This window comes from Lates calcarifer, unplaced genomic scaffold (assembly GCF_001640805.2).
Source record: "Lates calcarifer isolate ASB-BC8 unplaced genomic scaffold, TLL_Latcal_v3 _unitig_4552_quiver_960, whole genome shotgun sequence".
NCBI lineage: Eukaryota > Metazoa > Chordata > Actinopteri > Centropomidae > Lates > Lates calcarifer.
Window position 1 is genome coordinate 16,327 of NW_026116967.1, and position 27,138 is coordinate 43,464.

Consider the following 27,138-nt stretch of genomic DNA (forward strand, 5'->3'; position numbering starts at 1 on the left):
CCATCAATGCATCATTCCTAAAAATAGAATAGAAATAAATAAAATAGAAACAATAAATTAAATAAATAAAAACAAGCACAAACACACACAATTCAATTCAGTTTTATTTATATAGCGCCATATCACAACAAAAGTCATCTCAAGGTACTTTTCATATAGAGCAGGTCTAGACCAGACTCTTTAAAATAGGTATTTACAGAGAGAGACCCAACAGATCCCACCATGAGCAGCACTAGGAGACAGTGGAGAGGAAAACCTTCCTTTTAAGAGGCAGAACCAGAATCAGGGTGGGTGGCCTTTCCCCCGACTGGTTGGGTTAAGAGGGGGGAGGGGGGGCAGCATAACACAGGTTCCATATAAAATGTAAGGTGATACCAGTAATACAGCAGTAGTAATGATAGTAGTGATAATTAAAGTATTAACTGCTAACATAGCAATACAACTAATAGCAGTGTAAGTAATTTCTAATTCTAGCAGCAGGTGTTGAGTGGAGTTGTAGGAGCAGCAGGAGACTTGTCATCACAGATCAGACTCTACAGCTCCAGAGGCAGAAACACCTGCAGAAAGAGACAGAAGAGGAGAGAGAGACGGGAGAGCACAATACTACAGGAAAGAGAAGATACTGAGTTAGTAACATGTAATATACAGAGAGAGAGAGAGAGAGAGAGAGAGAGAGAGAAGCTCAGTGCATCATGGGAGATCTCCCAGCAGTCTAGGCCTATAGCAGCATAACTAAGGGATTGTTCAAGCCTGAGCCAACCCTAACTATAAGCTTTGTCAAAGAGGAAAGTTTTAAGCCGACTCTTAAAGGTACAGAGGGTGTCTGCCTCCTGGACCCAAACTGGGAGAAGGTTCCACAGTAGAGGAGCCTGATAACTGAAGGCTCTGCCTCCCATTCTACTGCTGGAAACTCTGGGAACCACCAGTAAACCAGCATTCTGGGAGCACAGAGTCCTAGTGGGATTGTAGGGGACTATGGGATCTTTAAGGTAAGATGGAGCCTGACCATTAAGGGCTTTGTAAGTGAGGAGGAGGATTTTGAATTCTACTCTGGATTTGACTGGGAGCCAATGTAGAGAGGCTAACACAGGAGAAATATGGTCTCTTTTCCTAGTTTCTGTCAGTAATTGTGCTGCAGCATTTTGAATCAGCTGCAGAGTCTTTAGAGACTTGTTGGGGCAGCCTGATAATAATGAATTACAGTAGTCCAGCCTAGAAGTAACAAATGCATGGACTAGTTTTTCTGCATCTTTTTGAGACAGAAAATGTCTAATTTTGGTGATATTACACAGGTGAAAGAAGGCAGTTCTAGAAGTTTGTTTTATGTGTGAGTTAAAGGACATATCCTGATCAAAGATGACTCCCAGATTCTTTACAGTGGAGCTGGGAGCCAGGGCAATGCCGTCTAATGGAACTACATCATTAGAAAGTTTGTTTCTGATGTGTTCAGGACCAAGTACAATGACTTCAGTTTTATCTGAGTTCAGTAATAAAAAATTGCTTGTCATCCAGGTTTTAATGTCCCTAATAGAAGCCTGTAGTTTGACTAGCTGATAGGTTTCATCAGGTTCCATTGACAGATAAAGCTGTGTATCATCTGCATAACAATGGAAATTTATGGAGTGTTTTCTGATAATATTGCCTAAGGGAAGCATATACAGAGTGAAGAGGATTGGTCCAAGCACTGACCCTTGTGGAACACACACACAAACACACCATCCATTCTGTTCTTATCGTACCTCAGGTTATGTTTTTGGCTGCATTGAGTGTGGTTATTGCTGTTGGGTAAAAACTGTTCTCGAATCTGTTTGTTCTTGTTTTAATTGATCTGTACCATCTGCCTGACAGCAGCAGTTCAGACTGTGTCCAGGGTGAGAAGTGTCCTTTATGATGTTATGAGCTTTTTTGAGACAGCAGGAACTGTGTAGATCTTCCAGTGTGGGGAGAGGGCAGCTGACGATCCTCTGGGCCGTGTTAATGACCCTCTGAAGAGCTTTCCTCTGAGCCACTGTACAGCTGATGTACCACACACATATACAGTATGATGGATGCTCTCTGTGGAGCACTGAAAAAGGACACCAGCAGTCTCTGGGTGATGCTATTTCTCCTGAGCACCCTCAGGAAGTGTGGTCTCTGCTGGGCCTTTTTCAGCAGCTCAGAGGTGTTCACGCTCCAGGGCAGGTCCTCCTCAATGTGAACTCCCAGGAAGCAGAAGTCCACCACCCTCTCTACACAGTCCCCACTGATGATCAGTAGTGGAATGTCAGTTTTCTTCTTCCTGAGGTCTATTATAAGCTCCTTGGTCTTTGAAGTGTTGAGGAGCAGGTTGTTCTCTCTGCACCACACTGTCAGGTGCTCCACCTCGTCCCTATAGGCAGACTCGTCCCCCTCAGAGATGAGCCCCATCACTGTGGTGTCGTCCTTTACATGGTGTTGCTGTGGTGGACGGGGGTGCAGTCATATGTGTAAAGGGTGTAGAGCAGGGGGCTCAGCACACAGCCCTGTGGGGAGTCGGTACTAAGCCTGAGGGCCGTAAATGTACGATGGCCCACTCTGACCCTCTGGCTGCGACCAGACAGGAAGCTGAAGACCCAGGTCCCTTAGTTTGTGGCGGGGGGTTTGTGGTGTTGAACGCAGAGCTGTAGTCTACAAAGAGCAGCTGCATGTAGCTCCCCTGCTGCTCCAGGTGGGACAGTGCAGCATGAAGGGCTGTGGCTACGGCGTCTTCTGTAGATCTATTCGCTCTATAAGCAAACTGGTGGGGGTCAAAACTTTGGGGGAGGAGTGATGTGATATGGCCCCTGACAAAAGCACTTCATCACCTCTGGAGTGAGTGCAACTGGCTGGTAGTCATTAAGGCTGTAAATGTGGGGTTTCTTGGGCAGGGGGACTATGGTGGAGGACTTCAGGCAGGGTGGGACAGTGGACTGGGACAGGGTTTGGTTGAAAATCCTGGTAAAGACTCCAGCTAGCTGGTCTGCGCAGTCCTTCAGCACGCGTCCAGAGACGCTGTCGGGTCCAGCAGCCTTCCTCAGGTTGACAGCCCGCAGAGTGCGCCTCACCTCATGCTCCTCTACAGTGAGGGTGAAGCTGCTGTGGACTGTAGGGTGTGGTGTGGCTGCCTCTGGTAGCTCCACCTCGAAGCGGGCATAGAAGAGATTCAGCTTCTCTGTCAGTGAGACGTCACCTTCAGCAGCTCCGAGGTTTGTCCTATAGTTGGTAAGATACTGGATCCCCTGCCACACCCGCCTGTTATTGTTGCTGTCTAGGTGGTCCTCGATCCTCCTCCTATAGTCTCACTTGGCCTCTCTGATGCGACCACTGGACCTCCCCAGGTCATCCAGGGCTTCTGATTGGGGTAGACCTGGATGCGTTTGTCCACCGTGACAGTGTTTCTGCAGTTCCTAATGTAACACAGGACAGTGAGTGTGAACACCTCCAGGTCCGGATGTTCAAAAACATCCCACTTAGTCGTGTTGAAGCAGTCCTGCAGCTGCTGAGAGGCACCATCAGGCCAAGTTTTAACAGTCTTAGTGATGCTAAGAGCAGTTTTCCTGAGGGGGCCATATGCAGGGATTAACAGCAGGGACAAGTGGTCAGACTGGCCCAGGTGTGGTAGTAGTCTAGCCCTGTAACCCAGCTTGATGTTAGAGGCCATAAAGGAATGAACATGGTCAGCAACAACACTCAGATAGGCTGTGGCATCCACAGGATGATTGACTGGTATTACGGAGCTCAAAGTGTGCCAAGAACATTCCCCACACACCTGCTCAGAGCCCTTGTTTTTACCAATACTCCTGCTCCCCCCAATCTGCCTGCACACCTGCTTAAGCTCATCTATTCAACAACAACTAATTTTGGTTTTCTGGCTTCACTAAACCTAACAGCCGCAGTCTGGTTATATGATGGTGATTATGAACTTGGTGAGTCAAACCAGGATTTCCCGACTCAGCCATGAGCACATTCATGTGAAAGAGGTGGAGAAGTTAATTACAAGCAACGCTGTCAGAAGAAATGTTGATTCCTGAAGGTAAATTTGGTTATAGCCACTTACTACATTGCTTACTATAATAATAAGTATTCAGTCATTTAGTGTGAAAAACCCTCCCTCTGTTTGTTAGAAGCTCTGCTTTAAAACCAGAATGGAACTCTCTGTCCATGTTGGGATCTTGTAGCAGTAGAGATCCTGATAGATAGTTGGGCTGTTTTCATCTGATTGTCTGAACACAACCCATGCAGAGGCCTGAGGCCTGGGGCCTGAGGCCTGAGGCCTGAGGCCTGAGGCCTGGGGCCTGCATTATGAAGCAGGATTTGAGGTTAGAGAGGTGACTTCAGGTTTTCAGTCTGACGATGGTGGTTCACTTCTTAGCGGGATAAATCTCCATGGTAACTTATGCTGAATAACTAATCTGCTCCAGGGCAGGTTAACTTCAGAGGATCAGATCAAAACCTGTCAACAGGCCAACTACTGACCAATCAGATCACTGGAAAACCAGAGTCGTCATTCCTACAGGATCCTGACAGGGACAAAAGAGTTTACAATAAAGTGTCAGATAATAAAGATCAAAAAAAAAAAAAAAAAGAAAAGAAAAAGATATTTTTATAGATCAGTGGAATTCTTTTGCTCCAGTCTATCCATGTGTCTACAAAAGAGCTTCTAATAAACAGAGAGAGTTTATTATACAAAATGATAATGTAGCTACTTAGGATTATAGCTTCATTTTAACTGAACAAAGATGCTTTTATCCACAAACTGTTGGATATTTCCCACAATTAAATGTTATATATTATGAACATTTCAGTCAGATCGACCTCAGACATGAACTCTCTCTGCTTTGGCAGCAGAAACAGTCTGACATCACTGTCACTGTTTACCTGCATCACATATTCAGAAGAACTCTGAGTAAAGCATCAGACAAAAAGGGAAAAATTTCTCTTTCAGTAAGAAACAATCATTTTTGTACTTATGTATATTTGTAGCCTGACTTTTTAAATTGGAAATAGTTTCTAGTGTTTCTTTTCTATCCTAGTCATGTGATCATATTGTTTACATTTCACCTCATTAAATATTATTTTGGACATCATTACAACCAAAATAACCTGCAGGCAACCTCTCATATTATATCAAGTACTTTACTCATGGTTCTGATTATGCTGCTTGTAATGCACTCAGGAAATCCTGGGTTGACTTAACAAGTTTATGACCACCGTCGTATGACTGCTTATCCAGACGACCTCAGCCTCAGCATTAAGTCATTCTTCTTAAACTCTATAATAAACAGTACAGGAGTCCTACCTTTGGCTCCAACAAAAAGATCTGTCTACACATTTTGGTATTTGAGTATTTATCACAAGGACCTTGCAGTTTGATAAAGCTTAAGCTAATGCTATCTGTTAACTTTGAAATACATTTGCATTGGTTTTATTAACAACCTGGCTCTTTAAATGAAAACTGTGAAGTTAAGATATTATTGTTCAGTGATGTGATTATGCTCAGTTTTTAGCAGCTAACTGTTCCGAGTTTTTAATGGAATGTTTCTGTATTTTTCAGTATTGAACTAACACAACTAAAATATTTACTATATAGAAACAAGTAATGCTAAAATAGCCAGACTAAATGATGTTTATGTAAAAGCATTTACAAGAGTATAATTTAAACCTGCTTTCTTTACTTCTTTCTTTGTTTGCTAGAATTAAATATATTCACTGTATCCAAAAGTTCCTTCGTTGATTGTAAAGATATCTGTCTTAAACTTAAAAATAACAAAAAACATTACTTCAATGTTTTCAGTGCATTGGAGAGAACAGAAAATACATCAAATTGCGATACAGAGATAAATGTCAGAGAGCCCCATCCGAGAGTCACCTGATCTCACCTGTCAAGTGCAGCAACTCCACCAGGTTGACAGGTTATATATACACTTCCACCTTTGGTTCTTTCTTTCTGACCTTGACCATGTTGTGTGTGTGCTGTGAGTTTCCTTATCTATTTGATTTCCCTTTATCACATATCATTTCTGCTGGTTTGATGGCAGTAACTTTGTTCTCTTTCTCTCTCTCACTCATAAAGAGAAAATAATCCAGTGAGAAAGGAGACAGAATAAAACCACTCTGCATGCTTGGATTCCTGCCTCATCTATGGGTCTCTCAAACTCACTACAGTCAATATATTTAACAGATAATAAAGTACTAAGGCCCTCAAGCTTCTTTATGATGATCTCTTTAGTTAAACAATAATCATGTCTTTTAAAAGTCTTTTGACAAAAATAGTCACTGACAGCTGTTTAGGTTCATAGACCAGACATCTACTAGTGCATCGACTTCCCAACACTGAAAACAACATAACCCCATGTATAGAGTAGAATAGAATACAATAGAATAGGCTTTATTGTCACTGTACAGTTAAGTACAACGAAACTGTGGGTGCTCCACGAAGGCAAACAGTGCACTATAAAAGAAATGATATACAATAAGAAATACAAAATGTACACAAATAATACAAAAATGTACTAATAAATAGTGCACAGAAGTAGGGAGCCTCGAGCCACTGCGCCCGTACGCGCCGCCAGCTTGGTGCAACTGCAGTTGTTTACTTGTCTAACCTCTAACTCTGTCAGTTCCTATTGAACCAGTGACTGCACAAAGGCGAATCAGTTTAAGTTTAGTGGATCACGTGTCACACAGAATTCCCCTTTGCTGCACTTTGCACTTTCATCATTACTCACCAACCCAATTTCAGTGTGTTGTGTTGTTTCAGGGATTTTGTGATTGAGATGGAGCGTTTATTATTATTTTCCATTTGAAGATCGATGTGACACCTCAGTCTTCAGTGAAACTCATGTTTCCGGTGTCAGGTGAACTGCTCTGTGAGGGAGGGAAATCAGCTCCGTGTTCGCTCCGTCCTCCACGGCCTTAGAACTGAAAGCAGTGGGTGACGTCACTACAGCTTCGTCTACTTTCTTAAAGAGTGTTTCACTCCAGCAACGGTAAGTTGGCTACATTTCTGTGTTGTTTAGGTTTGTTACACCACATAATATAGTATCGGAAGGTACCTTATGAAATGTCATGTCGCCATTGAATGTTTCAGTACAGCAAACTGCGCAGTAGAATATGTTTTTGGAAACGGTGTCGAGGCCTACTGAAAATACTTCCTCAAGCTCCTCTCATGTTTGTGTATATTCATAGATTATAAATAGTGTGAGACACCAGCGGCCATATTGTTCAGTAGCAGCAGAGTGGAGCAGCTTCTAATGCAGCAATATTAATAAAGAGTGGTTACACGGAAATGAAAAGTAAATCCTAACGATAAAAGAGCCTCGCCCTTTACCTTTGTTGTAAGAGTTAATACCAGTGTTTCCCCTACCATCGTCTCAGCAGGGCGACAGCTCGCCGTTAAGATTTTTGAAAAGCTCCGACACGTGTTGTAAGTCTCTGTAAATCATAGCTGGATAGAGATAGAGGGTCAATCCAAGTGATCAGCCTTATGTTACCCGCGCTGTCTGCTAACGGAAGAAAACCCTAGTCCTCTCTATATAATGTACCTATCACCCCCCCTGTCGGTCAAGATGCCCTCACATCACAGTCATTGTAGGTGAAACATTGAATACTAAAATGTGTCTTTAGTTATAACTATGATGTTTGCTTGGTTTAAATACTAGTTTTATTCATGTTTTCAAAGTAAGGAACTGTTACACTGTAAAACTGGTCTAGCCAGTCACTCGGTTGTGTAAACCCTGAGTGTTGGATTCTATAATTTACTGCATTTATCATGTTCATGCAGAGATGTAAAATTTCTGTTCATATATGATAACAAGTCTGAGCTGTGCTGTGTGGACATGGGCTACAGTATGTTAGCTTAACCTACCAGAAACCAATAAAAATACAATCACCAGAAGTAAAAAGCTAATGTTAGGCTATAAAAGAGCTACAGCATGGTCACATAACCTCAACATCACCAGCACTAAGCTTCCAACTTGTAATTTTATTTAGCCAAGTCTAATAATAATTTTGGTCCCTAAAAATGTGTTTGGGTAGAGGTCCACACAAACCAAAGTCCCAACCCAAAGAACATCTGCACTGAAGAGCTACAGAGGAGAGAAGAAGCAGTTACTAATGCTGACATCCTGAATACCAATAATGGGCTAAATGACCTTTAAGTTTGGGTAAATGGTCATTAGAAATACAGCTGAGATCACTACTATTAAAGAAAGTAAATGGGCTGGAAATGCCATGGCACCAGATTGATACAGTGAAGAGGATGAACAACAGATTACTACTCTGCAGGAGAAACAAGAAGAAACAGAGTGGTACAGTGGGCGGTGGAATCTGTCTCCTGAATCTCCCACAGAGTAGCAACGAGGTGTTGGAGATCATCACTCACATTGTTCTAGAGGAGAAGAACAAGCTTGGATTCATGGTGGACTCTGTCCATCCAGGTGATAGTTGTAAGAAGTTTTGGAGAACACAGTGGGATGACCAATGTTGTTCACCTGGGGCAAAGCTAACAGATCGTCAAAATCCAGGATCGAATAAAATGGGTTATAGTCCCCTCTTGTCTCAGTCTCTCACTCACAGTAAGCAGGTTACCTACTGCTCAGTGCAGTGAATGACTTCTCTTTGTTTCCAGATGTTCTCCTCCTGGTTTGGATGAAGACTCACCTCCCAGATCTCAGTGAGATGGTGTCCTCAGCTCATGAAAACAACCAACCTGCCTTTCAAAATGAGTTCCAGAGGAAAACCTTTGACAGCTGCATCTCTGTTGGTAAAGCTGTTTACTGCAGAACATTACAGGAGGCTTGTGTTTGACAGGCAGTAATGTCTGTCACTGCTCCTCCTCTTTAACATCTCTGAGTTTGTAAACCTTTTTCTTCTCTGACTCTGTCTCTCTCTGTCACTCATACACAGTCATTTCAGTGTCCAGAAAGAAACTAATATAAACTGAGACAGTGAAGGTGTTTCTCTGTTCATCAGAGGCTTCATCAGCTCTACTGAGTGAACATTATTATCCAGTGGTGGGATGGAGGGTGGTGGGTTGTTGTGTCAAATCTGTATGGTTCCTAATCCTGTGTTTCAGCTCTGTGAGTGAATCATGTGCTCAAAGTCATTTTTCCTGAATTCACATATTGAAGTCAGAATTCCAGCAGAATTCAAACAGTCTGCACTTCAGTAACATTTCCCAGCAGTTTGAAATCAAAGAAACAATAAATACAGAACCATGAAATAAGTCTTTGAACTGCCAGAATATTTCACTCTGTAATTTTAGAGTGAAATGTTTCACAAAAAGTGAAATTGTCTTTGGTTCTTGTAGATTTCATTGGTCAGAAGCATCATCTGCGACATGTAAAAGTCCAATAATACAATCTAACTTTGGTTTAGCAGACGAATATAGAAAGACAAGAAGTATCTGTAACTCATAAAGTAGAAAGGAAGAACAGTTGTTCTTTGGTCATTTCAGTGTTCAGTCTTCTTCTTCCTCTCCAGATCTTTATCTTCCTTCTTTGGTCCTGGCTGGCAGCAGCGTCCTCCTCCACTCACCTTCCCTCCTCCTCTGGTCATTTTCCACCTCATGGTGGCTGTCAGTCATTTCTTTAATCTTTACATTCTCTGCCTGATTCATTCAGACCAGTTGTTGACAGTGTCAATATTTCAACCAGACAATAACCCTCTTCTTCTTCTTCTTCTTCTTCTTCTTCTTCTTCTTCTTCTTCTTCACAGATACTTTTGATGAAAGTCTTCAGTGGAAACAGTCTGACATGTCATCCAGCAGAGTATCAGATAGGGAATGAATGCTGTCCCAAGTGTCCACCTGGTAAGATCCAGCTGAATGTTAAAGGGACATTTCACTGTGGTAGTTACAGATGGAGTCTGTGTTGTGCTTCCAGGTGTCAAACATACTTCATGAGCTGTTTCTGTTCACAAGTGAAATGTATCAGTGAAGCACCTGAATCTGACTGGACTTTAATTCCAACAGTAAAAGAACAGACTGGATTGTTTTAAACTTTGTTTTCATGTGGTGAGAGTGAGAAGAATGAAACTGTAGTAGACAGCAGTGTATGTCACCTCGACCCTCAACATTATACATTGTCATTCAATAGAAACATAATGCATGAAATTAAACTGTTGATTTTCTTTTCAACAGGAAGTTGTGTTAAAACCAATTGTACAGAGTTCAGAAGTAGGTCCTGTCTGCCCTGCTTAGAGGGAACCTACATGAATCAACCTACTGAACGTACACAGTGTTTTCCCTGCACAAACTGTGACGCAGGTAGATTTCAGTTAATATTTTCCAATTATTCATAGAAACTTAAATCCACATTTATGCATTGATGCAGATGTTTTCCCATGTATTCATAGACTGGAGAAACTATTCACTATCAGATTTCCTAAAGATGTCAGAAAAAGAGAATAGAAGTTCTGCATCTCTATATGTAACCTCTATATGTGTTAACAGGTTCTGGTCTGAAGATAAAGACTTCATGTACATCAACATCAGATACAGTTTGTGAACCACTGGAAAGATTCTACTGTATGGACGTCAAAGACAAATGCTGTATGGCAGCACAGAGACACAAACACTGTGAACCAGGACAATACATCAGTAAAAAAGGTTGGTCTTCTTGTCCTGACTTTAACATTAGACTGTAGGTTTAGATTTTAAAGTTTTAAGAGTATAAAAAACTGTAAAAGTTTCAGTGTAGAGTAAAAGTAAAACCACTGAAGCTGATTAGGTACTATGGGCAGTGCATGTAAAGTAACAAAAATGTCATAATAGATTATGATACAAGTTAAAAAAAACAACAAAAAAAAACCCTGTAATGTCCAAGATACCATGTTAGATATACTCCAACTTGGCTTTTACATCGGCTTTATTCAGTGTAAACTGAATAAATGATATGAAAATTTAATGGGTTTGTGTTTTCAAGAAGTGAAAAGAAATGGATCATTGCTTCCTGTCCATTTGTCTGACCTGTGCTCACTTTCTCAATGCCCCTTGCTAACAGTTCAGCACATACACACCTGCTCTTTTTGCCCTGTCAAGGTAATAAAGTTAATTACTGATATGACAGAGAATGTGACTCCTGAAGTTGAGGTGATTTGATCTGTTGGAGTTGTTGGAACTACAGAGACTCAGTCCAACAGGTTTTATTTTGGCCTGTCATTATGCTTGTTATTTTAACTTGCAAAAGTGACAGCACCAGCTCAAAATCATTCATTAACTTATCTTTGCTAATCATAATTAGCATTGGAGTGAAATGAATCTGTATGGTACCAGCCCAGGTGTCAGGACAGAATCACTCATGCTGCCAAATCATCTGTCAAACTCACACATGCAGTGAAAAGCTGCAGAGCTGCAACATGATCAGTTTTACTTTAGCTGATGATGATCCATTAAAATGTGTCTGGATCAGCATAAACATATTAGATAAATTTAAATATCCTGTGCTGAAATATTTGCATAAATTACTGCAGCTAATACCATTTAGATAACTTCAGTGTTAAACAGTAGAAGGTTTGTTTATGAAGCTGATGTGATTTCTCCTTTACACTGAATATAAATCTCCTCTTTATCTGCACCTGTGAGAAAAGAGCTGCAGGAGAACATTTCATCAAACTCTAATTATTAAAGAATCAGCAATCAATTTGAAAACTGAAACCAGAGAAATGTTTCTGAATGTTTAGATTTTCTAGTTTTCAATAATAATAATAATAATAATAATAATCAGATAGTTTTTAAAAACCTATTGAATGGAAATCAGACAGGTCTGATGACATGTAATGATGTCATATAACACTCTGATCATTTCATAATATATGTTCATTAGTAACTACTGTCAACATGTATATAATGTGTGTTTGTACAGGAACAGCCTCCACAGACACTGAGTGCTCTGACTGCCCTGATGGAACATTTTCAAATGGGACATTTACATCTTGTCAGCCACACACACAGTAAGTGAAACTTCACATCAGACACACACACCTGGTTTCTTACTGCAGTCAATTTGTAGTATCTATACATTTTCCTGTAAAAATGTCCCTCTGTCATTCCAGATGTGAATCAGTAAACCTTCAGCTGATCAGACCAGGAACTGCTACAACTGATGCTCAATGTGGACACAGTTCAAACACGACAGTGACTGTGATCAGCATTGTAGTGCCTATAGTGTTATTAATTTGCATATCTTTACCTATAGTTTACATTGTCAGAAAGAAGAGAAAAAGTCTAACAGGTAAGATCTGTGTGTAGTAACAGAAAATGTGATCATGGTTTAATGTTTGATAAAACTTTCTGTCAAGTCATGACGCTGAATAAGATGTTTTTCATTGTCTTTTTTTAATAGACAACAAAGGAAATACAAGAACTTCCACACAGGTATATTTGTTACTCTCTTTTTACTCTCTGTATGTGTGTATGTATACACTGTGGTAGGTGATAATACTTGGTTTATCAAAGTAATTAAATGTTATTCATTAATGTTTCACTAAAAATAAGGAAAAAGAATACAGAGATGGAAGAGAAGAACACTCCATAATATGAACAGCAGCAGGTAAGACAGCAGTGAATTCTTTATTGAAATATTTATTGACTGAGGACGGTCTGACTGAACTGACATCACTCTGTGAAGCCTTAACAAATATGCAAGAGGTTTCTGCTTTAATTAAATGTATCTCTCTCCTCAGGATCAGAGACAACCTGGAGATAACAGAGTGAACACTGTTCACTGCAGAGTAAATGTGCTCCAGAGTCCAGTTATAATGCAGTTGGGTGCTGGCACATTGTCTTTGCAGGGTACAGATAAAAGTACTGCTTGGTAAATGGAACACACTCTTTAGAGACCTACAGGTCTACAGATATAAAACAATTAACAGTCACCAGTCAGCCTAACTTGGACAAGTTATCCAAGTTATAAACTCACTCAGACACAAGGAGAACATGCAGACTCAGAAAAGCACAGAAAAGCCCAGGGTTTGAACCCAGAAGTTTCTTGCTGTGAAGCAGCAGTGCTGACACCCTGATTCAAATACTTAGGACAAAATATGTTCCACTGTTTGTCAGGCTGCACATGCTGTGAAGCTCAAGAATCTGAATATATTCTGTGGATAATTATTTTGAAGTAACAGCGGAGTACAGTGGAGAGGCTTCGCTGCTTGCTCTTGCCTTTGCTTGCATATTTTTACTGATATTCTTGTTTTTTTGCTGCGAGAAAATACAAGCAGTGGCTGAAACTCTAATTTTTGTGGACATAGGTGGCTGTTGCAATATTTCAATATTTTGTATGACCTCCTCAGTACAGTGTGAGCATGGCCTACCAACAGCATAAGCCTGCATTGCAGTGACTGGATGCATAGTACTTAGCCAAGGCTAATTAACAGCAAGATGCCCGTCTTCTCCATTTTTTCAGAAGACTGAGCTGGAAACCAAAATTCACTGGTTAGAAAAGAAAACAGAGGTAAATAGACTGTATGGGAGCACCACCACTTTACCATGTACTCAAAACTGGATGGGAGGATGAGTAACAGGCCTGAGCTTTGTGATGCGACTGGCTGGTTGGCATTATCATACTCTTTACTCCTTTTGTAGGACACAGCCATGGATGACAGTGAATAGGAAAACATTTGCAACCAGAGAACAGATTTGCTCTCCTAATGCAGGACCCGTCTGATGACCTGCATAACCTTTCATCCTCACAGGAGAGGTTAAGGACTGAGAGTAAATCAGAAAATAAAAAGCTCTGGTTGTGGGTGACTTTGCTTTAAAAAATGTGAGAAGCAATGGCAGTAAAAACACCAAAGTACTCTGTTTTCTCTGACATGATGGAAAGAATTTGGTATATTGTGGCTGCACATCCAACTGAAAAACTTCACGCTGCACATGGACAAATGATGTTGTAGCAGCAGTCTGAAATTCTGAGAAGAGACTTTGATCTGCTGAAACCAGTCAGCTCTCTGAATGCTGAGGTGGTCATCAGCAGCCTTCTACCACCAGTCAGAGGAGGAGCTGAGAGTTTCATCAGATTGTTGGCACTGAACACATGGTTGTTAACTGTATATACCATCCATTCAGTGAACCTAATTGACAATTTCAACTTTTCTGGGACCAAAGACATTTGAAGGCAGATGGACTTTGCCTTAACAAATCAGGAGTAAAGCTCTTCATCTCTATCCTGTTTTTCTTCCTGAGTCACCCATCTGTACCCACTGCCAAGGGCAGGAGGAATCAAAACGGGAAGAAGACACAAGTTGCAGAAACCCTGAAGGTGAATCACCCCAGCCACTGTTTGAAGTAAGTGTTAATCATGAGAAACATCAGAGCAAAGAGAAAGAAGATTCTATAACCCCCAACCCAACAGCTGTCCGTGAGGATCGCCCTCCTCTCCAGGTAGTTTCCCCCTCCTCCCCCCTCCTAGAGTTCACTGACAGAGCTGCAAAAGAGCAGATCTTAATTGAGCATTCATTCCTTGTTAACCAAAGTCTATCCCACAAAACTGGACAGACAATGCTTTCAACACATTAAACTTAACTATATTAAACACTAGGTCTTTGGCAGGAAAAAACTTTTTTTTTAAATTCAATCAATGATTTTATTATCAAGTACAACCTTGACTGTATGCTTTTAAAGACAGCAGTCCAGCTGTTCTTATCAAGTCAATGTCTCCCAACTTCAGTTTTATGAGTGAAGCTAGAGTGCATAAAAAAGGAGATGGAGTTACCATCTTGTTTAATGATTCCCTCCAATGCAAGAAGACATCTGATGAAGTTTTGTTTCTTTTGAACATGTGGCTCTTCAGTTGAATTCCTTCTCTCAAGCTATGTTCCTAAATATCTAAGGCCACCTAAATACTTGTTGATGGTGATTTTAATATCCTTGTTGACAAGCCCCAGGACAGAGACACTAAAGAACTGTGCAGTGGTTGGATAACTATGGACTAACTCAGCAAATATGTAAATATTTGCAGAAAAAGCAGAATATTCTAGAAGGTATAAAGAGTAGAAAAAGCTGAATAGAAGAATAAATGTTCTGTAAAAGCTGAACATTTTGATAGTATGCATTCTGACAGTATGCAGGAGTAGTTAGTGACTGAAAAGTGGCAGAAGGATAAAAATAAAGATTTCTGAACAATAGTGTGAATGCTGAGTCAGCAACTAATCGCAAATGTTATTGATGCTATTGAACCCACCAAGGTGGAGGTGGTCCCTGAGAAGAAAAGATCTCCATGGAGAAATGCCACACCGGTCAGAATAGAAAAAAGGGAGTTGTGGAAATCTGAAACAGGTGGCAAAAACCCTCCTGTGTCATTAGGCTCTGAACTTCTGTTCAGCAGGGCCTGCATTGAATTTGCCTCCATCTTCACTGATAAGATTAAGAAAATTAGTCAGTCAGTGCCCCCAGGATATGTGTTGACCTTACCCTCTTAAAATCAATTACTGCCACTGCCTTTCATTAATCATGGTAATCACTCATTTCTTATACGGCACTGTAACTTTTGGATTTTTATTTTCCATTCCACTTTTATATTTCTTATTTTTATTTTCCATTTAACTCTTTATTTATTAATTAAATGCTTTTTTATATTGTCTTATATTGCTTTTAGGTTTCGTCTCAATGTCTTTTATGTTATGTAAAGCAATTTGAATGATTTTGTTGTTGAAATGTGCTGTACAAATAAACTTGTCTTGCCTAAATGTGGCTTAGAGTGAAGGGTCCTGGGAGAAATGACACAACTCTAAATTGTTTTCTATTTGAAATACAGATGTATCATTTTAAACAATGTATTTATGATGATGGTCTTGTGTCATAATGGACTGGGGACCAGATTCAAATGGCTCATAACTATGAATACAAAGTAGATGGATGTGTTGAATGTTATAATTAGTGACCAACCTGAAATAGCACGTGTTTGTGGTGATGACAGCACATCACAGAGCTTCATCAGGTTCATGAAAAGACAAAGACTTCTATCAGTCTGATGAAGCTCTGAGCAAAACAGCTGTTCTCAGTGCTATTAAAGAACATTTGTTTTTATGTGTTGTTGCTACCACAGACACTGAACCACTGAATGTGCTTTATTTTTCATGTTGCAGTTTCTTGTTCCTCCAGCTCTGCTCATGCTGTAAATGAAACTTTTTCTCTTTTTAACTAAGTAATATACTGTATGTTTCTTTACTGTGTGTTCTTTCATTTCCATGTAGACTTTTACGTGAACTAATGTACTTTTGTAAAATTATTTTATATATTTTTTTGAAAAAGTGAGAGAAAAATCTTGAGTCAAGGACCATGTCAGTTGGTTCTAAGTAAATACGGGTTATTTTCTAACCTTGGTACTGACCTTAAGTCTGTCATTTATAGTCTCTTTGGAGGACAGAGAAAACAGGTTCTTTTGTGCTGAAAGCTAATAAAAGCCCACATACTGTGCCCTTTATTCAGACACCATCACTTTTTTTTACATTTTGAAATGTTTCAGCTTAAAAAAAATCTCTCATCAATCTACACTCAATACCACATAATGACAAAGTATAAACATAATTTTAGAAATTTTTTTGCAAACAAAAAACTGAAATACCACATTGAAATAAGTCATGAGGTTGGTGGAACTGTCTGCAGAGCTTAGAGAAAGGATTGTGTTGAGGTACAGATCTGGGGAAGGCTACAAAAAAGATTGTTCTGTATTGAAGATTCACAAGAGCATAGTGAGGAGCAAACAGAGCAACTGGGGAGAAGGGCCTTGTTTACAGAGGTGACCAAGAACCTGATGGTCTCTCTGGCTGAGCTCCAGAAATTCTACAACAACATAAGAAAGTGTTTGTTTGTTTTTGTTTTTTTAAGTGAAGGGGTCTGAATACTTTCTGAAGGCAGTGTATGTCATGGATTAAAGAGCTGCTGGTTTGTGCTGCTTCAGACAGTGGCCTACTGGATGCACTACTATGCTGTGCAGATCACAGTGACTGTACCCGTGGTTGGAATCATCAGGTCTCCACTGTTTTCCAACAAAATGATGCTGGTACAGCCTCACAAACCAAACTGTTACAGCATGCATCACATGAAAGCTTCTTCATAACCTGCCTGACAACAAAACCTGCAATACAAACCAGAGCATTCTCTGTTAGGCTCACAGAGCTATCTGGCAGGTAGCTGTGGTCCGACTGCACACTGGTGACAGTCTTAGATGGAGATGATATAATGTCAGAGTCCTCAGCTGGAACCACAGCTGACAGAGACGTAGAGATTTTTCACCAAAGTTTAAAGGGAAGCTTTGTCTCTTAATAGGATTAAAAGGACGTTTTTCCTCTCCACTGTGGCCTAGTGCTGCTCATGGTGGGATTTGTTAGGTCTCTCTCTGTAAATATTTTAAAGAGTTTGGTCTAGACCTGCTCTGTATGAAAAGTGCCTTGAGATGACTTTTGTTCTTATTCAGCACTATATAAATAAAATTGAGTTGAATTGAATTCCACTTCTGCCACAAAGCAGCTCTGATATCATCAGGGTCAATACGTAAATATTGATAACAAAACTAGTCACAGAGATATGCAAATACTGTACAAAAACCATCAACTCAGTCTAATGATATTAAACAGTTTTAAAATAAATGATGTGATCTGACCTGGAACATATGGAAAATGAAAATTGAATCCTGCTAAGAGCCAAAAACAGTGCATTCATATATTCAACCAGAGATATTGTAATGTAATAATGATGTGTTTATTACAGATCTTAATATGTTAATCAAACTTACCTCTGATATGAAGTGCACTGAACTGGATAAAGGCACCAAGAAGATCAGCAGACTGGAACAACAGGACATGTTTTTGAACACAAGTCAAAGGAAATGAAATAAACATAGAACTCAACACTCCAGATTTATAAAAAGTAAATCTCTCTGGAGCAATGGCTTTAGGTCAATGGGAGTAAACAATATCTGGGACTAGCTGTAGAATGGTTATATTAGAATGGTTATATTATTCTAGTTATAATTTGTCACATTTTTAAACATCATGCAAAAAGAAAAGTCGCCTTTTAAAATGGTGGTGAAGGTAAACACCTCTAATAAGCCACTCTACGTATGATACTTCCAAGTGTGAATCTTGTCAGATCTTCATTTTGTCGCTGTTGTCTGATAGTGATGTGTTTAATCCAGGTTTGGCATCCACAGCCTGCACCTACCTGTTTCCAGGTGTTTCCAGCACCTGTTATATTTACTTCTGGTAAGCATCTGTACTTTTGAAGAGTGTGGTGATGTGGGAGTAATATCTTCATGTGTGAACACACCTGAGAATGTCTTGACCTGGTTCTCAGGTTATTGTCCAGAGTTCACATGTGAAATCTGTACTTGTAGGCTTCATAGTTAATGTTAGTGAAGACATGGTGCTGCTTAAAGAGTTCAACTGGAAGATCTGAAAAGTTTGGGAAAACAAGCTGAACATTAACGATGAAACCAGCACAGACCATGACGTTAAAACTGTAGGATAAACATTAGATTACACTTTACATTACATTATGTGTAGTTTTACTGCAGAACTGAAATGTTACAGCAAATTAAACTTTGAGCAGATAGAATGTCAAAGAAGTTACTTTAGAAAGCATTTCAAGAAATGATGTAGTTGGAAGCTCAGGTTGATTTCTAAAGTGTTTTTAAAAAATAATTAAAATAATAAAGTTTCATTTCAGAACAGTGATGGGACGAGACATTATACATGTCAAACGTCCATTAAAAGAAGAAGGCTGCGCAGGTCAACCAATCAGAGTAGAGGTCAAGCTTCTGCTGCAGTTCCTGTCAGCATAATTAATTCTTCTCACAGGGATTTCACTGTCTTCTAAAGACTTCTTTGCCTATGACTGGAATAAATCCATCTGTAAATCCTCTACTTTCTCCTGAGCCTTAGTAAATGGTTGGTTGATCCTGAAACAAGATAAGCTTTATAATAGATTTATTTTCCTCATTTTCATATATGACTGTAATACCAATAAGCCCAGCGTTTTGCAAAGGTGTTTCAAACGACTGTTTGACTCACTGAGGCTCTTCCAGGTCCTCTGACAGCTGTACATGAACATCTGGACATTCTGCAGCTGCTTTTTGTGACATCCTGTTTGACCTGAATATACTGAGCACCCGGAGACTGAGTAAATCATTCAAGTAAAAAGGTATAGTTTGTATAACCAGTTATGTAAAAACTAGAAACACTGCCTCACAGTTTATGCCTCCACCAACCAGTCTAAGCACTCTGAATTAGCACATAAATTCTTCAGTTATGGACAAAAAAAAAGTGTTTTGTTTGGTCATGGTGAGCACATGTGTGAAAGTGCTGCTGGATCCCTGATTAAATGATTTGAAGTCAAGGTATAAATTTTCCTCTTACTTTACCTCTGCAGTCTGTGGGCTCAAACAACAGAAGCATTACACAAACCATTCTGATTATTATTATTTTACTGTGCTGAATATGGATCTAATTCACCAAATGATGCTGTGAAGAGTAACCAACCATTCACATCAACTGCTGCTGGACCTCAACCTTCCTCAATGATAATTTTCACATACATATAGCCTAAACCTAGGTCAAATATTATGAAATATTAATTTCTAATCATTAGAAATATTTAACAGTGTGTGGATAAAATTAGTATGTAACTATAATGTAGTAAAGTATGTAATCATTTAGAGTGATAAACTCTCCCTTTGTTTCTTAGAAGCTCTGCTTTAAAACCAGAATGGAAACTAAGACAAAAACAGCAAAACAATTTGACTGATCTATTTTATCTGTCACTTTAGTGTAAACTCTTTTGTCCCTGTCGGGATCCTGTAGGAATGATGATGGCCTCATAAAATAATAAAAATAATCATAAAATAATCTCCCAAACAGCTGTGAATATTGACCACAAATAATATATTGAATTCTGTCATTAATTAATGTGTATTCATCACAATCAAAGATATTTTTGTTGTGTTTTTAGATTATTTTTTAGTGATGCATGCAATGATAAAACAGAATAACAAAGCAATGGCATCACTGGTTTTTGAAATCCAAAACAAATCCAAATCAGAAATAGTGTCTAACTATTGTGTCCCTTGTTGCATGTCCTGTTTGCTCGTTCTGGCAGAATGCAGGAGGTTGGTCAGGGTCTCCAAGGGGCTCAGGTGCATCATTGTCAGCACACAGAGGGACATTGCGCTTGGTAGCGATGTTGTGCAGGACAATACAGGCAAGGGTTATGTTGCAGGCTTTCTGTGGTTCCTACATTGTGATTTCCTATCCTATTTGAGCACTGGTTATCCAGATTTGGTGATCCTGAAAAGTTTCTATCTGGATCAGAGTGATCCAATCCAATGTTGCTTTGAAAAACCGGCTCAAAAGTAAAATGGATTACGTGATCATGGATAGCAAAAAAAAGGATTACCAAATCCGGATCAATTTTATCCGGATTAAACCTTTTGAAAAACCGGGTCCTGATGTTAACCTGCCCTGGAGCAGATTAGCCATTTAGCGTAAGTTACCATGGAGATTTATCCCGCTAAGAAGTGAACCACCATCGTCAGACTGAAAGCTCCGAGCTAAACCTGAAGTCACCTCTCTAACCTCAAATCCTGCATCGTAGCACAGGCCTTGGTACTCAGCCTGCTGGGTCTGACCTCCAGTCTGGGTTGGACCTCAACTCTGCTGCCCGCCCACCTCTGCAGGAACTATGACAGAGTCCTGGCCAAAATCCTCCACTCCACTGCCTGTCCCTCTCTCCAGTGACCTCAGCCTCAGCATGAAGTCATTCAACTTTACAGGAAACAGCCTTTTTACACCGTTCAGCTGTCTGTATCTGAGTCCTACCTTTGGGTCCAACAAAAAGCTTTGTTTAATATTTTGGTATTCATTTCAACTCCCCTGCAGTTCTAAAAGGCTTAAGCTCTCTCTCCTTCTCAACCCAACCGGTCGAGGCAGATGGCCGCCGAGTCTGGTTCTGCTCGAGGTTTCTGCCTCTTAAAGGAAGTTGTTCCTCTCCACTGTTGCCTAGTGTTGCTCATGGTCAGAACTGTTGGGTGTCTCTCTGCTAATAAAGACCTGCTGTACATGTTAAGAGCCTTGAGATAACTGATTCACTGCTTTAAAAGTAAAAATGACTTGTGCTAATGTTGACTGTTAATTTTGAAGTTATTAATAACAGACTGTCTCTTTCAGTGAATGCTGTGAAGTTGACACATTATTGTTCAGTAATTATTGTTCATGTTTGGCAGCTGTCTGTCTCCTGTTATTAATGGAGGGTTTTATTTAGATTTGTCTTTAACACAAGTAAACAAGTAAACTTATCTTGAAGTAAAGGCATTAACAAAAGGATCATTAATACCTGCTTTCTTTGTCTCTTTGCTTTTGACTTGAATTAAATATATACTATATACTTGACTTTAACCAAACGTTCCTTCTTTGTAAACTGTCTGTTTTAATGAAAGTCAAAATAACAGAAACATTATCTCAGTGTTTTCAGTTCAATGGACTTTGTCTCAGTTTCACCAGGAAGAAGAGAAAATATGAAAATGCAGTGCAGAGATGATCAAGTCCAAAGGTCTTCGAGCTTCTTTATGATCTGTTTAGTTAAACATTAATCATCAAGTCATGTCTTTAGTTTGGTCACTAAGCTTTTAGTCACTAACAGCCACAGCTTCTGATTCCTACATCAAGGATCTACTGCTGCATCCACTTCTCAACACTGAAAACAATACGAAGCTGCCGACGCTGATTTATTTATTTTTTATTATATATTATTATATTTTTTAAGTTTTTTATTTTTTTAGTTTCATTTTGTATGAAGCTGATTCCAGTCCTATCATTACACTCCGTCAGTTCCGTTTCATTTGTGGACCAATGACTGCACAGAGGCTTTTCAGTTTAATTATATTGGATCATGTGTCACACAGACTTTGTACTTTGATTATTACACAGAAACTCAGTCTGAATGTGCTGTGCTGTCTGAGGGTTAGTATTAGTAGTGTCAGCTCAGGAAAACAGAAATGTGAGAGTTAACCAGGCTCCTCTCAGTCTCTCACTCACAGTAAGCAGGTTACCTACTGCTCAGTGCAGTGAATGACTTCTCTTTGTTTCCAGATGTTCTCCTCCTGGTTTGGATAAAGACTTGAAAACAACCAACCAACCTTCAAAATGACTTCCAGAGGAAAACCTTTGACAGCTGCATCTCTGTTGGTAAAGCTGTTTACTGCAGAACATTACAGGAGGCTTGTGTTTGACAGGCAGTAATGTCTGTCACTGCTCCTCCTCTTTAACATCTCTGAGTTTATAAACCTTTTTCTTCTCTGACTCTGTCTCTCTCTGTCACTCATACACAGTCATTTCAGTGTCCAGAAAGAAACTAATATAAACTGAGACAGTGAAGGTGTTTCTCTGTTCATCAGAGGCTTCATCAGCTCTACTGAGTGAACATTATTATCCAGTGGTGGGATGGAGGGTGGTGGGTTGTTGTGTCAAATCTGTATGGTTCCTAATCCTGTGTTTCAGCTCTGTGAGTGAATCATGTGCTCAAAGTCATTTTTCCTGAATTTACATATTGAAGTCAGAATTCCAGCAGAATTCAAACAGTCTGCACTTCAGTAACATTTCCCAGCAGTTTGAAATCAAAGAAACAATAAATACAGAACCATGAAATAAGTCTTTGAACTGCCAAAAAGTGAAATTGTCTTTGGTTCTTGTAGATTTCATTGGTCAGAAGCATCATCTGCGACATGTAAAAGTCCAATAATACAATCTAACTTTGATTTAGTAGATGAATATAGAAAGACAAGAAGTATCTGTAACTCATAAAGTAGAAAGGAAGAACAGTTGTTCTTTGGTCATTTCAGTGTTCAGTCTTCTTCTTCCTCTCCAGATCTTTATCTTCCTTCTTTGGTCCTGGCTGGCAGCAGCGTCCTCCTCCACTCACCTTCCCTCCTCCTCTGGTCATTTTCCACCTCATGGTGGCTGTCAGTCATTTCTTTAATCTTTACATTCTCTGCCTGATTCATTCAGACCAGTTGTTGACAGTGTCAATATTTCAACCAGGCTTCACTGACAATAACCCTCTTCTTCTTCTTCTTCTTCTTCTTCTTCTTCTTCTTCTTCTTCTTCTTCTTCTTCTTCTTCTTCTTCACAGATACTTTTGATGAAAGTCTTCAGTGGAAGCAGTCTGACCTGTCATCCAGCAGAGTATCAGATAGGGAATGAATGCTGTCCCATGTGTCCACCTGGTAAGATCCAGCTGAATGTTAAAGGGACATTTCACTGTGGTAGTTACAGATGGAGTCTGTGTTGTGCTTCCAGGTGTCAAACATACTTCATGAGCTGTTTCTGTTCACAAGTGAAATGTATCAGTGAAGCACCTGAATCTGACTGGACTTTAATTCCAACAGTAAAAGAACAGGCTGGAATGTTTTAAACTTTGTCTTCATGTGGTGAGAGTGAGAAGAATGAAACTGTAGTAGACAGCAGTGTATGTCACCTCGACCCTCAACATTATACATTGTCATTCAATAGAAACATAATGCATGAAATTAAACTGTTGATTTTCTTTTCAACAGGAAGTCGTGTTAAAACAGATTGCACAGAGTTCAGAAGTAGGTCCTGTCTGCCCTGCTTAGAGGGAACCTACATGAATCATCCTGCTGGACTTAAAAACTGTTTTCCCTGCACAAACTGTAACACAGGTAGATCTCTGTTCATATTTTCTAATTATTCATAGAAACTTAAATCCACATTTATGCATTGATGCAGATGTTTTCCCATGTATTCATAGACTGGAGAAACTATTCACTATCAGATTTCCTAAAGATGTCAGAAAAAGAGAATAGAAGTTCTGCATCTCTATATGTAACCTCTATATGTGTTAACAGGTTCTGGTCTGAAGATAAAGACTTCATGTACATCAACATCAGATACAGTTTGTGAACCACTGGAAGGATTCTACTGTATAGACGTCAAAGACAAATGCTGTATGGCAGCACAGAGACACAAACACTGTGAACCAGGACAATACATCAGTAAAAAAGGTTGGTCTTCTTGTTCTGACTTTAACATTAGACTGTAGGTTTAGATTGAAGGTTTTAAGAGTATAAAAAACTTTAAAGGTTTCAGTGTAGAGTAAAAGTAAAACCACTGAAGCTGATTAGAGGAAAAGAAATGGATCATTGCTTCCTGTCCATTTGTCTGACCTGTGCTCACTTTCTCAATGCCCCTTGCTAACAGTTTAGCACGTACACACCTGCTCTTTTTGCCCTGTCAAGGTAATAAAGTTAATTACTGATATGACAGAGAATGTGACTCCTGAAGTTGAGGTGATTTGATCTGTTGGAGTTGTTGGAACTACAGAGACTCAGTCCAACAGGTTTTATTTTGGCCTGTCATTATGTTTGTTATTTTAACTTGCAAAAGTGACAGCACCAGCTCAAAATCATTAATTAACTTATCTTTGCTAATCATAATTAGCATTGGAGTGAAATGAATCTGTATGGTACCAGCCCAGGTGTCAGGACAGAATCACTCATGCTGCCAAATCATCTGTCAAACTCACACATGCAGTGAAAAGCTGCAGAGCTGCAACATGATCAGTTTTACTTTAGCTGATGATGATCCATTAAAATGTGTCTGGATCAGCATAAACATTTTAGATAAATTTAAATATCCTGTGCTGAAATATTTGCATAAATTACTGCAGCTAATACCATTTAGATAACTTCAGTGTTAAACAGTAGAAGGTTTGTTTATGAAGCTGATGTGATTTCTCCTTTACACTGAATAAAAATCTCCTCTTTATCTGCACCTGTGAGAAAAGAGCTGCAGGAGAACATTTCATCAAACTCTAATTATTAAAGAATCAGCAATCAATTTGTAAACTGAAACCAGAGAAATGTTTCTGAATGTTTAGATTGTCTAGTTTTTAATAATAATAATAATAATAATAAAATAGTTTTTGGAAATTGGAAATCAGACAGGTCTGATGACATGTAATGATGTCATATAACACATTTCATAATATATGTTCATTAGTAACTACTGTCAACATGTATATAATGTGTGTTTGTACAGGAACAGCCTCCACAGACACTGAGTGCTCTGACTGCACTGATGGAACATTTTCAGATGGGACATTTACATCTTGTCAGCCACACACACAGTAAGTGAAACTTCACATCAGACACACACACCTGGTTTCTTACTGCAGTCAATTTGTAGCATCTATACATTTTCCTGTAAAAATGTCCCTCTGTCATTCCAGATGTGAATCAATAAACCTTCAGCTGATCAGACCAGGAACTGCTACAACTGATGCTCAATGTGGAGAACACAGTTCAAACATGACAGTGACTGTGATCAGCGTTGTAGTGTCTTTGTTATTAATAGCAGCTGTAGTCATATTCATAAAGAAAAAATGTCTAACAGGTAAGATCTGTGTGTAGTCAGATGAAATGTGATCATGGTTTAATGTTTGATAAAACTTTCTGTCAAGTCATGATGTTGTTGATCAAGATGTTTTTCATTGGTTTTGTTTTTAGGCCTTTTCAGCAAAAAGAGTGAGAACAGTCCCCCAGAGGTATGTTTGTTATTCTCTTTTTCAAACTGTATGTATGTGTACACTGTGGTAGATGACAATACTTGGTTAATCTTAAGTAATTCAGTTAATTTATTTATTTGTTTATATTTCACCAAAAAGGTTCACCAACCTGAAGAAGCAAGAGAAATGGCTGAACATCAACAGCAGCAGAGGTGATGACAGTGACCAGCAGCAGATGAGACAGCAGTGAATTCTTCCTTGAAACTTGACTGAGCTGACGTCACTCTGTGAAGTCTTTACAAATGTACAACAAGTTTCTGATTCACTAGAGTGAACACTGTTCATCTCACACAGGTGTTACAGCAGAGACTAAAGGAAGATGGAATGTGGATCTTGTTGACTCGAGCTACATGAAGCTCCTGCTGACAGTGAGTGTGTGTGTGAACACAGACTTTACTGATCTTTGCTGCTGGTCAGAGATGGATTCATCCAGAGGGAGCTCCGAGTAGAGCTGCTCATCTTTCACATTGAAAGGAACCAGTTGAGGTGGTTCAGACATCTGATCAGGACGACTCTCTGCTGCCTTCCTTTGGAGATTTTCCAGCCACGTCCAACTGGTAGGAGACCCCGAGGTAGACCCAGAACTTTCTGGATGGATTACAGATCCCATCAGGCCTGGGAACGTCTCAGGAGGAGCTGGGAAACCTTGCTGGGGTGAGGGACGTCTGATAAACCCTGCCTAACCTGTGGCACTGCTACCTGACCCCAGATCAGCAGAAGAGGATGAGGACAGTGTCCTTTACTGCAGCATGATGGGACATCACTGCCATCAGAGGACCAGTGAGGAACATTATAATAATCCTTCACAATGGAGATTTCATTTGATGACATCATAGAGCTTCATCAGGTTCATGAAAAGACAAAGACTTCTATCAGTCTGATGAAGCTCTGAGCAAAACACACAGCTGATGTCAGTGCTATCAAAGAACATTTGTTTTTATGGGCTGAGTGTGTTGAATGTACTGAATGTGCTTTATTTTTCATGTTGCAGTTTCTTGTTCCTCCAGCTCTGCTCATGCTGTGAATGAAGCTTTTTCTCTTTTTAACTAAGTAATATACTGTATGTTTCTTTACTGTGTGTCCTTCTGTAAACTCCATGTACAGTTTTATATAAACAAGTGTATTTTTATATCATATTTTACTATAAAAGTGAGACAGTCTTTAGTCAAGAATCAGGTCAGTTGGCTCTAATTAAATCTCAGTTCTTTTCTGAGCCTGGTACTGACCTTAAACCTGTCATGTCTCTTTAAAGACAGAGGACAGAGAATAACAGGTTGTTATTTTAGTGTAAACTAATAAAAGCCCACATACAGAGCTTTCAGAAAGTTATTCACTAAAAGATCCTTCATCAATCTACACTCGATACCTCATAATGATAAAGTATAAACAGACTTATTGAATTTTTCATTTATTTATTTATTTATTTTATAAATCTAAAATCAAAAAACTGAAATACCACATTGAAATAAGTCATGAGGTTGGTGGAACTGTCTGCAGAGCTTAGAGAAAGGATTGTGTTGAGGTACAGATCTGGGGAAGGCTACAAAAAGATTGTACTGTATTGA

The 27,138-nt window shown here is 39.5% G+C and overlaps 1 protein-coding gene and 2 long non-coding RNA genes across 7 annotated transcripts; 1 reads left to right on the forward strand and 2 right to left on the reverse strand.

Moving 5' to 3' along the window:
• Nucleotides 1–86: 86 nt before the first annotated feature.
• On the reverse strand, nt 87–8,028 carry LOC127140508 (uncharacterized). 2 transcript variants are annotated; one of them, XR_007810996.1, is made up of 2 exons: nt 7,328–8,028; nt 87–3,404 (listed from the first exon to the last, which is right to left on the reverse strand). It is a non-coding gene; the product is annotated as an uncharacterized LOC127140508 (long non-coding RNA). The 2 variants fall into 2 exon arrangements; XR_007810995.1 differs by lacking the exon at nt 7,328–8,028 and adding an exon at nt 6,726–6,848.
• LOC108900534 (tumor necrosis factor receptor superfamily member 14) lies at nt 3,636–26,902 on the forward strand. 4 transcript variants are annotated; one of them, XM_018701640.2, is made up of 10 exons: nt 3,636–6,986; nt 22,081–22,176; nt 23,120–23,213; nt 23,544–23,669; nt 23,856–24,011; nt 25,048–25,135; nt 25,238–25,401; nt 25,515–25,552; nt 25,673–25,725; nt 25,868–26,902. In XM_018701640.2, the coding sequence occupies exons 2-10, from the start codon at nt 22,135–22,137 to the stop codon at nt 25,884–25,886; spliced, it is 780 nt and encodes a 259-aa protein (XP_018557156.2). In that variant the 5' UTR covers nt 3,636–6,986; nt 22,081–22,134; the 3' UTR covers nt 25,887–26,902. The 4 variants fall into 4 exon arrangements, with proteins under 4 accessions (XP_018557156.2, XP_018557154.2, XP_018557155.1 ...); XM_018701638.2 differs by lacking the exons at nt 22,081–22,176; nt 23,120–23,213; nt 23,544–23,669; nt 23,856–24,011; nt 25,048–25,135 and adding exons at nt 8,627–8,761; nt 9,715–9,808; nt 10,139–10,264; nt 10,451–10,606; nt 11,862–11,949 and having other exon boundaries at nt 6,838–6,986; XM_018701639.2 differs by lacking the exons at nt 22,081–22,176; nt 23,120–23,213; nt 23,544–23,669; ... (4 more) ...; nt 25,673–25,725; nt 25,868–26,902 and adding exons at nt 8,627–8,761; nt 9,715–9,808; nt 10,139–10,264; ... (4 more) ...; nt 12,494–12,548; nt 12,682–16,421 and having other exon boundaries at nt 6,838–6,986.
• LOC127140509 (uncharacterized) lies at nt 11,252–24,964 on the reverse strand. The gene is made up of 2 exons (XR_007810997.1): nt 24,782–24,964; nt 11,252–11,574 (listed from the first exon to the last, which is right to left on the reverse strand). It is a non-coding gene; the product is annotated as an uncharacterized LOC127140509 (long non-coding RNA).
• Nucleotides 26,903–27,138: the final 236 nt, after the last annotated feature.